The following is a 13,266-nucleotide window of genomic DNA, read 5'->3' on the forward strand; positions in this document are numbered from 1 at the left end:
AATAGGTCAAATTCATTTACCATATTGTTTTGCATTGTACTTGACCATGCGTTCAAATAGAGGTTGTTTTTCTATGTAAACTACAATACATTATAATGAGTAGCGTATTTTTTTAAGGATACCCCGTGTTCTTAGATGCACTCCATTTCATAATCAGCATCCATGCTGTTCCGTGGAACACAATACAAATGTGGTTACTAGAAAATACTTACAAATAGGCGTCTAGACTATCCATTTGCAAGAACATAATAGCATTGATCATCGAGCAAAATGAATCGTATCGACTTACCGTGTTGACGTCCCTTTCCTTACATCGCACATCATGCACTTGAAAGCCTCCGCGGTGTTCTTGTATGTGCAAACGCTACAGTCCCAATTTCCCTCGTCCGCCGATGGCTTTGGTTGACGCTTCGGCCTTCGAACAAAACAAAAAGGACAGAAAGCACATCAGTTTCACATCCCCAGTTCAGGGTGTTGTGTGTGCATCATGTGTATGCTATATGCTCGCGTTGTCAAACATCTGGGAAGATGATCCATTCAGTGTTCCGAAATGGTTCTGTTTTACGAGCTCGCGCTATGATTTGACACCGCAATAAAACAGACAGTCCGCCATGGTTGCTACACCGTGGCGGCTACACACACACACACACACAGACACACACACAGAGAGAGAGAGAGAGAGAGAGAGAGAGAGAGAGAGAGAGAGAGAGAGTGAGAGAGAGAGAAAGAGAGTCCGTGGAGTGTTTCAATTATGTGTCATGGTGTCCACTTCCAAGCATCAATGTTACGAGCGCAATGAATGAGTCAGACATTACCTGGTTGGACTCTTCTTGTCTCCCATACCGCCAAAAGTTTGTTTGCGGATGTTGAAATAAGGACAGTCCCTACGTATTCTTTTAGAAAGCAATACGCGAGAAGGTATCACACGGCTCCCAGCTGTCTTGGAAACTCCAGTTGGAGGATGGTCACATGACACGGTCTACCCAATCATATTTGAAGCCATTTCCTGAGGATACAGCGCAGACAGGAACAGACGTTCCTGATTCGAATTCATACATTTGGAATAACACTCATTTTGTAACACAAAGGCTAATGTAACACTAATTATGCATTATTAGGGTCTAATGAGGTGTCATTTTATCATAAACTTCTTGAGATTGTTCATTGTCTTCGACGGGTGAATTCCCAATCATTGCGGGGGTGGAGAAAATTAGATTCCATCCTTTTGATTTATGATGAGCTGACATTTAGCGCAATAGACAGACATAGTGAAAATGACATGAACATTATTGCATAGCTGAATGTTAGGCCCTATGCATGTTTCCCACTGTGATGGAGAGGCTACAGATTCTATACATAGTTAATAACAGGGGTTAGAAAAATGCATGACAGAACTGAAAAGTGAATTATGCATTTCACCTTGTATTTAGTTGTCAAACATTCCTAAGCCATAAGTCTGTATAACCTAACCTCACTGGCTCTCCTCCCATCCCATCTCATTGCTTCAAAAGGTAGCTCTTGAAGATGACCTGCCTAACAGACAGAAGTGGCCTTGCAGGTATAAATCAGAATGTGGCATGGCTGAGGGCTGCAGCATGTACTGTCTGGCTCCCTGTCAGGACACTCCATCACATGGAGCGCTTGCTCTCTGATAGGGAACACATCATATGTAAGAGCTGCACACTGCGCTCATCAGGACAACAGCCACCTTACTGTACTGTCAACAGCTGTTGGAGGAGAAGAGTAGCCCCCACAATAGAATATTAATATTGAAATACAGGAAGGAACGTTGCCTTGCTAGAGAACATGGAATATGGTGAAGAGCACACTGCGTAATCAGGACATCCATCTTACTGTACTGTCAACAGCTGTTGGAGGGGAAGACTAGCCCCTAGAAAGGAAGATTGATATTGAAATACAGAAAGGAATGTTGCCTTGCTAGAGAACATGGAATATGGTGAGAAGCCTGGTGCGCCCATTAGGACAACACTACAGCACACACACCTTACTGTACTGTGTCTCTGGTTAGCAGCTGGTGGATGGGGAGTTGTGATTGATATTGAAATACAGGAAGGAATGTTCATGACTTGAATGTTATTTATTCCTATTTATCAGCAAAAGTGTGGTTCATTATAGTGAAAAACCACATGCTACCTGTGGTGTTCTACTCTTTCACTGATGTTTCAATACTGTTTTCAAATAAATTGTGCATTCACCTAAAGATTGGGATGTGGTAGGCTTTTAAAAATAAAATAGTTGTATTTCCCTAATATTGACATACATAGGAAGGGTGAAAAAAAGACTAAAACAACTATGGTATATTTACAAAGCTGTTCAAAATAAAACAGCAGAAACACACAAAAGGCCGGTCAGTTCATCTTCATTCACATTGTTCCAATGCCTCAGAAGAACCTCATAATAAGGACTAAGGATCAAAGTACAAAAAAAATCAAATACTGTTACAGAAACAGTTAAGGACTTCAACTAAAATGGTACACTGTAACCCTTTTCATCAAACACGTTTCATCTTTGTTCAGGTTGATGATGCCCTTGCAGATCTTGACAAACAGAACGTCCCCGTTCATTTTCTAATATTTGCTACTCGAGAGTCTGAATTATATCTGTGAAATCCCCTCAGTCGCTCAGTTCTTCCTCATCACTGAAGTAGGCACTCTTTTTGATCCTGGGTTTCTTGGAGTCATCTAATGTGGAAGCCTGGCCGGCCTCCTCAGCCACGAATGCAGTCTGCTGTCTCCTATGCTGCTCCTCCTCAAGTCGTGCTTGCTGTGGAACACATGATCCCATGTGTGATTTTAGAAGAGGGCTCGGATAAGGACACATTTTGCATGATTGTAATAGTAAATTGAGGGTTTCAAGTAATACAATAGCCTACTAACTTCCCCCAACTTAAAGTACATTTGTGCACTTACCTGGAAAGCTATGGCTTGACTTAAGCTGTCAAGAGCTGGGTCCTCTCCCTCTTCCTCACTTTCCTCTTCTCTGGAAACGACAGAGAAACAAATCAGAAACATCATAGAAACAAACACACACAGAGGAAATACAAACAATGAGAAATATGACATCACAATCAAATAAAGATTCTCTGAACTAAAGTCCAACTGAAATAGAACAGTTACTGTTAATATCAAGGACATGCTGCCGTTGACCACGGTCATAGCCGTTTGCGAACACGAGAGTGGCATCAATGTCTTGATAAGATACTTACACTTCATCAGGCTCTTCAACCTTTTTTTTCTTCTTCTTTTCTTTCTTCTTCGGGGGTTCTCTTTCACCAAGCAAGTTTTTGGGGCATGCATAGCTTAAATGCCCTGTATCCTATGAAGTGGAAACGACAGAAATACTGTATAAATAGCACTAAGATCTGGCTACACATTCCGGATGGATGAAGAGGGAAACGGAGATGGCTTATCTAGGCAGACAGTATCAACTTACCCCACATTCATAACATTTGGACTTGTCTGTGTAGTTTCGCCTCCTGATAAATTCAGTCGCTCGCCCGTTGTCGATAGCAATGCTCGCTTTCACTGTTCTGCCAAACAACTACGGGCGAAAAAGAGGGGGACTTTGACGCAAAAACAACACATCAGATATGTGACTTGTTAGGAAAATAGGGGGACGAGAAATGCCCACCTGTTTGTTGTTGAGCGATCTAAAGCAGCTCTGTGCAGACTCTTTGTCCAGGAAGAGCACAAAAGCCACACCTTTACTTTTGCGTGTTTCTTTATCTTTGACTATTGTCACCCTGAAAGCATGAGACAATCATTATCTTCTCTGATAATCACAACAACAACATATTGCTATAGATTTTTTGTTATTCACTGTCAATATTTCCTAAAATAAAATAAAAATCTTTATCTTTAACTCTGCATTGTTGGAAACGGACCAGTAACTAGGAATTTCACCGTTAGTTTACGAAGCATGTGACCATTTTTTGGTTTGTATTTGAGCTTAGTTTAGTTCATTATTTTGATACCGGTAACTTACTTCACAACTTTTCCATATTTGGTGAAAAGCTGAAATGAAAAGATCCAAGACATTATTTGAGGTAAGTTTTCCAAATGGCATAAAACAGAAGGATCATGAACTTGGGAGTTAGTGATAGGGAGGGGTTTAGTAGTTATATCACATTCCTGTACAGATGCAGACTACCTTGTGTAGATCACTGTTGGTTAGAGAGAAGGGCAGGTTGGACACATAGACTGTGCTTCTACTGGGAGCCAAACCGCCACTCATCTTGACTTCACCATCAGCGTGAGACAGACACTGAAAACAGATTCATGGTGATGAATAATCAGATTGAAACTAGCTAGCTAGTTATCTATTTCATTCCGCGATATGCAAGTTAGCCATGATGCTAGCTCAAATCAGATGTGTATTACCTGGAAATACACATTCAAGGAATCGAATAAATCACTTACCTAGACAGACAACATTGGTGATGTATAGTTATTGAGTAGGTGGGCAAAAAAAAAGAAGGTAAATATGTTGCTTTTTATTAGTTTTTCAATCTCAGTAATATGTGTTTACTAGCTAGCTGCCAAAAACAAACGAGAACTGTTCGTCGTCACAGGAATATGACGTTTCACGTGACTGACCTTTTGTCAATCCAATCAAAATTCAGTGTGTACATGCGCAAACCGGAAGAAGGTGAAAAGTAGGCAAGGGTGAGCTTTTTTTCCCCCATATCTTTTGTGAAGACGACTTTATTTTCTCCAACGTGCGCATCGTTTATGACGTGTTTACATGTTTGTGTTCGTAAATATGTATTTGTTCTAAATACTGTTTTCGGTTTGAGCAAATTAACTCAGCATGGATTGTGGACTAGCTTCAGCATGTAGCTAACGTAAGCATACCTAGCTAGCAGTCAAATCTACACAACCTGCGACATATATATTAGAACAACGTTATGTACTAAATACGGTAACTAATTAGCGAGCCATTAGAAAGAGGTGTTTTCATATCACCAATCTCAATGGTTGGAGGTTTGTTTGAAAGAAGAGTAGTAGTAGTTAGCTACTAGCTAGGGCGTTAGTGCGGCTTGCTAACGCTAAACCAAAGATGATGGTTGAGCCTCCTGAGGAACGCGCGTTAACGTCCTGCCAGGACTCCTGGATCTGAGCTAGCTGCTAGCTACTGTAGCTTCCATACTATCACAAATACCGTATTGACATAGCCCTATGCTTGGTATTTCCTAACCTGAATGTTAATAGCTAATGTGCACACCATGCATTATTGTCAAACTAATATGTCACATCTTCTTCTTTCGCCAGTTAGTATTGACTGTCTCTGTTGGCATTACCCACTCCCAATACTACTACATAGACTTGACCAGACTAAACAAGTAAGTGGAAATATTTTGCTTTCCCAAAAAAAATGTATCCAGTTATGCATAAGCAACATTTCCACCAGGTCTTCCCACATGTAGGCATGTTCATGAACACCTACCACAGCTTTGATTGTCATTAACTGTGTAAACTTCCCCTGCTGTCTTCTTTGCAGTGGCTTACAGGAGAGACAGAAACATAAGGGATGTCTATGAGGAACGCTTCCTACCAGACAGAGCGGTGAGTGTTTTTTTCTGTGGACAATGTTGTTCGGTTTATATATTTATAATTGTACTCATTTACTTTCCATTATAATACTTAACAGAACCTAGCTGAGGAATGCTCAACTCCGTTCTCTTATATCGAGGTGGAGTTGAGTATTGTTAACTGGTCACTGCTGAAATTCATAATTTTAATAAAAACTTTTATCGAATACAACCATTTACTTTTTCCTAATTTGGGTTCTGGTGGCCTTGAAGTACTACGTCAGCTGAGATTCAACTGGCACAAAAGTTGAGCAACACAAATGAGGAAAAAGTATATGGTTGTATTCAATAAAAGTTTTGATTAAAAATATGAACTTCCGCACCTGCAGTTGTACAGGTAAGCGTTTTCAGAATGTACATTTGTGCAAGTATCGACTGATGGTGCCTCAATGTCGTTGCTAGCAAATCGTGCGACTAGTTATCAATACTCAACTCCGCCTTGATATAAGAGAAAAGAGTTGAGCGTTCCTGAGCTCCACAGAACTGTGTTTTGTTTCCATCCTGAAAATTACATGAGTTCTATGATTGACTGAACATTTATTTACATGATTTTTCTTAAATAATAATAGTAAATAGCTTTCTAGAGGACATAAACCTAATCTTGTTTCTCTTTATCTTCTTGTAAATCATTGTAGGCCCCATATCCCAGATCAGCTGGAGCAGGGCCTGTAGAGAGGAGGCCGGCTGGTTTTGGAAGGCCAGACGAGGAGTACAATCGAGGGTTTGAGTACGACGGGCCTCGCTTTTATCCAAATGGAGGCCCTCGAGGTTACCATGGCGAGGATCAAGGAGGCTACCGTGGCGACAGCATTAATTTCCCTAACGAGCGCAGAGGTGTTCCACCTTCCCGGAGAGTAAGTGGCTTGTTGTCATACAATGAATAAACCCTTACTGTACACGCACAATTAAGCCTTATGCCAAGGAAACATAATATTCCATTTCCATTTAGTCATTTAGCAGACACTCTTATCCAGAGCGACTTACAGTTAGTGCATACATTATTTTTTTTATACTGGCCCCCCGTAATATCTGCACATCAATGTACTGTACATGCTGGTTTTACAAGCACAAAAGAATGTGCCCCATATCGGTTGCATTAGTATGATTTGAGAAGCTGCAAGAAATATTTATCTTACAGTAGAATGTGTACACCACAATGGAAGTGCTTCTACATCTTCATTGCTTGCTCTTTGGGGTTTTAGGCTGGGTTTCTGTATAAGCACTTTGTGACATCTGCTGATGTAAAAAAGGCTTTATAAATACATTTGAGAAGTACTGAATTTAGATCAGAGTACAGTCAATGCTAAAGTTATAGGGTATATGATTATAGTACAGCTAGAAATCCATTATATTCACCGCAAACTGTATGAGAATGAGTTTATTTCAACCTCTGACGACACTTGGTGTTCAGATAAAGAATTACATGTTGAAAACATTTACAGTTGAGTAGAAGATGCTCTGTCAATCACTTTCATTGGTGCACACAGAGGATTGGAAAATAATATTTTAGAAAATACTGTCTAATAAGCAACAGTTTGTTTTTCAAGATGGGACACCTATAGATATGTTGTTCAGTACTGCCAGCCCCCCATGTAGTAGCAGGTTCATTTCAAACAATAAAAGAAATTCCCTGCGTCTGTCTTCTAGCCGGAGGAGCCATACCCCTACCCCGGTAGAGCGCCCCCTAGAGAGGACCCCCACTCAGGACGGCAGATGGAGTTCAGGTAGGCACAACTGTCTCACACACACCTGGATATTTGTTTTGAAACTTTCATCAGGAGAATTGGAGCTTCATCTTCAAGTAGTCTAACCTTGTATAACCACTGTTCTGTTTCACTACAAGTAGCTCTCCTGACCACCCCAATGAATGCTCTGTCATTATCTAAGTGACCAGAGGATGGCATTGTTGCTCCACTTGTTTACCATGACAACCAGTCTTTTTGACATAGCCTTCCCAATCAGCCCTGTAGACTGAAGCCCATGTCATGTCTGTACTGATTTGAACCCAGGTCTGGCCCACATCGGCCACCGTCCACCTCTCTGCTCATATAGCTCTCTCCTGGGACTGGGAGAGAAACACAGAAACACCTCAGGGTCGACTGCTGCCGCTCTGCTTTCACACCACGCCACACCTGGGTTCAAATGGTATTTGAAATCATTTCAAATATATTATCTGGGCTTGATTGAGCCTTGCCTGGCTTAATACTGCATAAAATAGTCCCAAAACAGCAAACCCCGCCCATCTGGCAATCAAGGCAGACTAGAGCAAACACTGAAAAGATTTCAAATGGTATTTGAACCCAGGTCTGCACCACAATGAGCGTACCATTCCTTGTGGCAGCCCGGGGTCGCCTACTGGTCTTTAAAACCCTACCTATCAGTGTCACTCTGCGTCTGGTGTAACCTGACATGATGGAGGTGAAGGAAGGTACAGGGATAACGATGGTGTCTACTGAGTCACCCTCCGGACAGCACCAACACTATGAAACAGGACATGGGTCTGGTCACAACTGTATAAGGCAGTCACTACACTACAACATTGGCCAGAGTGTGGCTGAGCAGGGTTCTGTGACTGTCCCGGGGCCAGGAGAGGTACATGCGTGCAGCAGCAGCACTCACCTGTTTATTTTAAGGGCCAGGTGTTCAAGGCTGTAGGTTTTTATTCTCCTACGTTCTTCAGTTCCTCAGGTGAAGTAATAGAGAGAGTAATTACTGTGATAAATCAAGTCAGTGTTGAGAGGTTATGATAGTCACACGCCCCGAGGCCCACTGCAATCCGGTTAGTTAGGTCAGGTCTGGCTGTATGTTGTTATTTGTCTTGGCGTATTTACCTGTAGCGACAGTGTAAAGTTTAGGACGCACACATAAAGGGACTGAGAGATTGCTTAGTCTGATGCAACCTGAAGTTGATTGATGTTCAAACTGTATTTCTCATACAATTGCGCTCTTGACCTGAACTACAATCAACAGGAATGAACTCATTAGATTGAGTCCTCCTTTTAATGATCACTGATAAAGTACATTCAGGTAGTAATTTTGAAGTATGTTCAGGCATTCTACAGGATTTGAAGACCGCTATGTGTAGAATACACTAACCCCAGGTTTAAGAAGGAGAGCAACCACCTTACTTAATCAATACAGCAGAAATTTAAGAAAATATGTTCTACTTTAACAACTGTCTCTAATTCAAGACCTAGGCTATTCATTTCACACCGTTGGTCAGTTTAGTCAGTTAGAGCCCACTGTTAAACAGCCAGGGGCCATTGTTACAGTTCAGAAGTGGGAGGTTAAAGTAGCAGGCTAATATTTAGGGGTAACATCGGCAGTAAAGACTGACATGTGGTAATTTGCTTTGTGTATGGATAGGGTCAGACGAGGTCATGTACCCTTCAAACAACACCCTGTGTGCGTCCCAAATGGCACCCGTTCCCCTTTATAGTGCACTACTTTTGACCAGAGCCCACAGTGCACTATGTAGGGAATAGGGTGCCATTTGGGACGCATCCCCAGGGTCATTAAAGTTTTGTGAGGTCGGTCACTCCAAGCTGCTGGTTGGTTGGAGGACGGGGGGGGAAGAGGACCAGGGTTCAGGCTGGGGTTGCTAAGACCAGGTGCCTTTAATTGGTTTATACCCTCTCCTGTCCCCTCCTGCCCCTGGGCCTGCCTGCCTGGCTGGGTCGGTCTACAGCCTGCCGTATAAGAGGCACCAAACCAGAGGGGATCAACATTCACAACAGGAGAGGAGAGAGAGGGCTGGAGGGTAAACTAATGTTAATGCTTTTACTGCTGCTAACACAGATGTGTGTTTAGGAAGATGAAACTACTAGGGCTTAGCCTTCGCACAGAGAGCAATGGTAGAGTTTTAACAGAGCAATTAAAACCAGTTGAAAATACCATTTAGCCTGAAGATATTTAGATAAATATGTAGTTGGTTAGGTTTCTGTCCCAATATATTTTGGAAGAAGCATTGATTCATAATGGGATTTTCTTGTGCATTTTCAGTCCTAATATGTAGCAGCACTTTTCCTCATTTTACAATTCCAGACCTGAAAGGAGATATACAAATTCTTCAGGTTTTGGGCTCAGATTGCGACCAGGGTGGTGTTCTGTTGATGTGGTGGTATTTCGTCTCTACGGTACCTCATCTTAATGCCATCTACCTTGGCCCGGTGCTCCCCTGTCTAGGAGTCCGTCTCACTGGTCTAAAACCTTCACCCCTACGACCCCGGGGTCACCCCCTCTCCACCCCTCTGTCCGTGTCTGTCCTGTCAGCACTACAGGCTCCAGTGCTGATCCACCGTGGCCAGGGGAAGACTTATCTAAATAAACCCTTAAACATCTTGACAGGAGTGTCTAGTGCCCTGTAACGGCCCCTTCTTAACCCAGATGTAGCAGAAGGTGGAGATCAGCAGTGGACCAACAGAGAAGGTTCATGGTTGCTCTGAGTGGAGTGGTGCTACTGGATACTGACTAGTGCTCAGTGCCTGCGGTCAAATGACAGTTGAAGCCGTCTTGCTGAGCAGTCCCTCTAAAATCACGTCTGCTCGCTCTGACACAGTGCAGATGGAAAGCTTTGATGAACAGCAGATGTAGGCTAGTGGCCAAGACTCCCAAGACATTCCCCTCCTACCTTTTTATATACCAGGATGCAAAGTGGTTGTGACCTTTGGTTAAGAAATAGTCTACTGCTTCCACTAATGTACTGTTTTAAACCTCTCAGTTTACCAGAGTCCTTTTAAATTGCCAAGTACCTCCAGTATTAAACCTGATTTGTACAGTCTGCTGTTGAGACGTGGTCCTTGATGTGTGATTGTCTTTCCACCCAGAAGCAGTGGCCGTGCAGTGCCCCCACCCCCCAGTGTCAGGGCTCAGGGGATGTACCCTGCACCCCGCTCCCTGTCTGCGGTGGTCCCAGAGGGGGGGGATGATACCCTGATGCAGGCCATCCTCAACCTGGACAGAGGGTACGTATCTATCTGGTGGTGGTACTGTCCATTACTAACTGGACAGAGGGTACGTATCTATCTGGTGGTGGTACTGTCCATTACTAACTGGACAGAGGGTACGTATCTATCTGGTGGTGGGACTATCCATTACTAACTGGACAGTGGCCCGTCAGGAAGTCCAGGATCCAGTTGCAGAGGGAAGTGTTCAGTCCCAGGGTCCTTAGCTTGGTGACGAACATGGAGGGGACAATGGTGTTGAACGCTGAGCTGTGGTGGTCAGACTCTACCTATGTAAAGAAGCTGATCACTCTCTCTGTGTCCTCTATCTTGTCTTCTGTAATTTTACCCTTTACCATCTTTAGTTGAATGTACTGATTATAAGTCACTCTAAGTGACTGAAATCCCCCTTCCCTCTCACACCTACAGAAGGAAAGGTCCCTTGCCTCCCCTGAGAACAGATGTCCCCCCCTCCCCCCACAGCCGGTCCGGCTCCACCGTGAGCAGCAGGAGCTACTCTCCAGATAGAGGCAAGGGTCTCCTCCACCCCGCCCAGCAGAAGAGTAAGTACCTACCCCACCAGTAATGTTCCTATTGGGTTGCATTCAGTTCAGCAGCTTATGAAGAGCTGGGATTCCACCTGAACTTGTCCAATAGACAGACGATAGCCCTGTGAATGGACATTTTGACCCACTGCATTATTGGAACCAGGGGGGAAAATCCTCCCCATCCTCGGCCTCTGTAGTTGAATCTTGTCGTCCCCGTCTGATGATGTCATGGCGCGCTTTTAGGTGTGGACTATCCTGAAGCGCTCTCTGGTGCCCCTGTGGCTGTGGGGGAGCAGCCCTGTGGTGGGTGGATCTTCCCCAAACAGGCCCCTGGACAAGTACCCATGGGTCAGTGGTGCGCTGTGCTGTGTTAGAGCCCTAGCTTTAGAAGTCCACTACTCCATAGTAGCATGCAGCGTGTAGCATGTACTACTAACTCTCTTTACGCTTCATACGGTCCTACCTGATTCACAATATAGGGTCCAACCGGGCCGGCTTGGTTTCACATCCACCTTAGTCACTGGAACCGTGCTGGAAAGGGCCATCTGGAGCCAGCAGCGTCCAGTTTGGGTCACCCTATAGTGTGAATCAGCCATAGTTGTGATTGTCTCTTCCGCTGAAAGAAAGCTTCCCTTGAAGGGCTGAGCATCACAATTCTATTAGTTTTTTATTTATTTATTTATTTCACCTTTATTTAACCAGGTAAGCCAGTTGAGAACAAGTTCTCATTTACAACTGCGACCTGGCCAAGAGAAAGCAAAGCAGTGCGATAAAAACAACAACAATACAGAGTTACATATGGGATAAACAAAATGTACAGTCAATAACACAGTAGAAAATCTATATACAGTGTGTGCAAATGTAGTAAGTTATGGAGGTAAGGCAATAAATAGGCCATAGTGCAAAATAATTACAATTTAGTATCAACACTGGAGTGATAGATGTGCAGAAAATTATGTGCAAATAGAGATACTGGGGTGCAAATTAGCAAAATAAATAACAATGTAAATAACAATATGGGGATGAGGTAGTTGGGTGGGCTAATTACAGATGGGTTGTGTACAGGTGCAGTGATCGGTAAGCTGCTCTGACAACTGATGCTTAAAGTTAGTGAGGGAGATACGTGTCTCCAGCTTCAGAGATTTTTGCAGTTCGTTCCAGTCATTTGCAGCAGAGAACTGGAAAGAATAGCGGCCAAAGGAGGTGTTGGCTTTGGGGATGACCAGTGAGATATACCTGCTGGAACGCATACTACGGGTGGGTGTTGCTATGGTGACCAATGATCTAAGATAAGGCGGGGATTTGCCTAGAAGTGATTTATAGATGACCTGGAGCCAGTGGGTTTGGCGACAAATATGTAGTGAGGGCCAACCAACGAGCGCGTACAGGTCACAATGGTGGGTAGTATATGGGGCTTTGGTGACAAAACGGATGGCACTGTGATAGACTACATCCAATTTGCTGAGTTGAGTGTTGGAGGCTATTTTGTTAAGTCAAGGATCGGTAGGATAGTCAGTTTTACGAGGGCATGTTTAGCAGCATGAGTGAAGGAGGCTTTGTTGCGAAATAGGAAGCCGATTCTAGATTTAACTTTGGATTGGAGATGCTTAATGTGAGTCTGGAAGGAGAGTTTACAGTCTAACCAGACACCTAGGTATTTGTAGTTGTCCACATATTCTAAGTCAGACCCGCCAAGTGTAATGATTCTAGTCGGGCGGGCGGGTGCCAGCAGCGTTCGATTGAAGAGCATGCATTTAGTTTTACTAGCGTTTAAGAGTAGTTGGAGGCCACGGAAGGAGTGTTGTATGGCATTGAAGCTCGTTTGGAGGTTTGTTAACACAGTGTCCAATGAAGAGCCAGATGTATACAAAACAGCCATATTCATCATCTATAGTAGGTCATTAGTCAACAGGAGCCGTTCCCAGCTAGTCTCAGTGACTGCCATGTTCTCTTCTCCATGGTCTCTCAGGGTGTGAAGAGTTTTGTCAGAGCAGGATCTCTGGTAAGTACAGGGAAGAGAGGAACCGTAGATGAGTTCTGGAGACTATAGTGTGTGTTAGTCTAGAGAATAAACACATTAACTGTAGCTATATCATGAACTGTAATGGGTCTGCAGAATAAATGCTGGATTACTGTTAGTTGATCATAAGAATTCTATCCTGTG

At 43.4% G+C, this 13,266-nt stretch overlaps 3 protein-coding genes across 9 annotated transcripts in view; 1 reads left to right on the plus strand and 2 right to left on the minus strand.

Annotated features, from left to right (window-relative positions):
* Positions 1-959, minus strand: part of LOC121552409 (YY1-associated factor 2) — a 15,313-nt gene extending 14,354 nt beyond the window's left edge. Inside the window, exons 1-2 of the mRNA XM_041865327.2 lie at positions 816-959; positions 290-415 (exon numbers count right to left, since the gene is read on the minus strand). Coding sequence (XP_041721261.2) covers positions 290-415; positions 816-841 — 152 coding nt within the window. The 5' untranslated portion in view covers positions 842-959. The remainder of the gene's footprint in view (positions 1-289; positions 416-815) is intronic.
* Positions 960-2,079: 1,120 nt separating this feature from the next.
* On the minus strand, positions 2,080-4,586 carry zcrb1 (zinc finger CCHC-type and RNA binding motif 1). The gene is made up of 8 exons (XM_045218864.1): positions 4,440-4,586; positions 4,171-4,284; positions 4,006-4,034; positions 3,652-3,763; positions 3,454-3,561; positions 3,227-3,336; positions 2,931-3,000; positions 2,080-2,784 (listed from the first exon to the last, which is right to left on the minus strand). Exons 2-8 carry the CDS (start codon positions 4,252-4,254, stop codon positions 2,635-2,637), a joined length of 663 nt encoding a protein of 220 aa, XP_045074799.1. The 5' UTR covers positions 4,255-4,284; positions 4,440-4,586; the 3' UTR covers positions 2,080-2,634.
* A 21-nt stretch (positions 4,587-4,607) lies between these two features.
* Positions 4,608-11,484, plus strand: pphln1 (periphilin 1). 7 transcript variants are annotated; one of them, XM_045218858.1, is made up of 8 exons: positions 4,608-4,685; positions 5,292-5,362; positions 5,521-5,585; positions 6,247-6,465; positions 7,259-7,335; positions 10,438-10,575; positions 10,984-11,117; positions 11,346-11,484. In XM_045218858.1, coding segments are annotated over exons 2-8 (765 nt in total). In that variant the 5' UTR covers positions 4,608-4,685; positions 5,292-5,361; the 3' UTR covers positions 11,477-11,484. The 7 variants fall into 7 exon arrangements, with proteins under 7 accessions (XP_045074793.1, XP_045074795.1, XP_045074796.1 ...); XM_045218860.1 differs by having other exon boundaries at positions 4,652-4,685; positions 5,296-5,362; XM_045218861.1 differs by lacking the exon at positions 4,608-4,685 and adding an exon at positions 4,691-4,772.
* The last annotated feature ends 1,782 nt before the right edge of the window (positions 11,485-13,266 follow it).

The sequence above is a fragment of the Coregonus clupeaformis genome, unplaced genomic scaffold (assembly GCF_020615455.1).
Source record: "Coregonus clupeaformis isolate EN_2021a unplaced genomic scaffold, ASM2061545v1 scaf1860, whole genome shotgun sequence".
Lineage (NCBI taxonomy): Eukaryota > Metazoa > Chordata > Actinopteri > Salmoniformes > Salmonidae > Coregonus > Coregonus clupeaformis.

Excerpts from the sequence above, each read along its gene's own strand:
- zcrb1 (XM_045218864.1), bottom strand. The coding sequence starts at position 4,254 with ATGAGTGGCGGTTTGGCTCCCAGTAGAAGCACAGTCTATGTGTCCAAC. Across the intron at positions 3,337-3,453 it reads CCAAATGTTATGAATGTGGG|GATACAGGGCATTTAAGCTA; the intron begins GTAAGTTGATAC and ends TCCACTTCATAG. Across the intron at positions 3,001-3,226 it reads GTTGAAGAGCCTGATGAAGT|AGAAGAGGAAAGTGAGGAAG; the intron begins GTAAGTATCTTA and ends TGTCGTTTCCAG.
- pphln1 (XM_045218858.1), top strand. Across the intron at positions 10,576-10,983 it reads ATCCTCAACCTGGACAGAGG|AAGGAAAGGTCCCTTGCCTC; the intron begins GTACGTATCTAT and ends TCACACCTACAG. Across the intron at positions 11,118-11,345 it reads CCACCCCGCCCAGCAGAAGA|GTGTGGACTATCCTGAAGCG; the intron begins GTAAGTACCTAC and ends GCGCGCTTTTAG.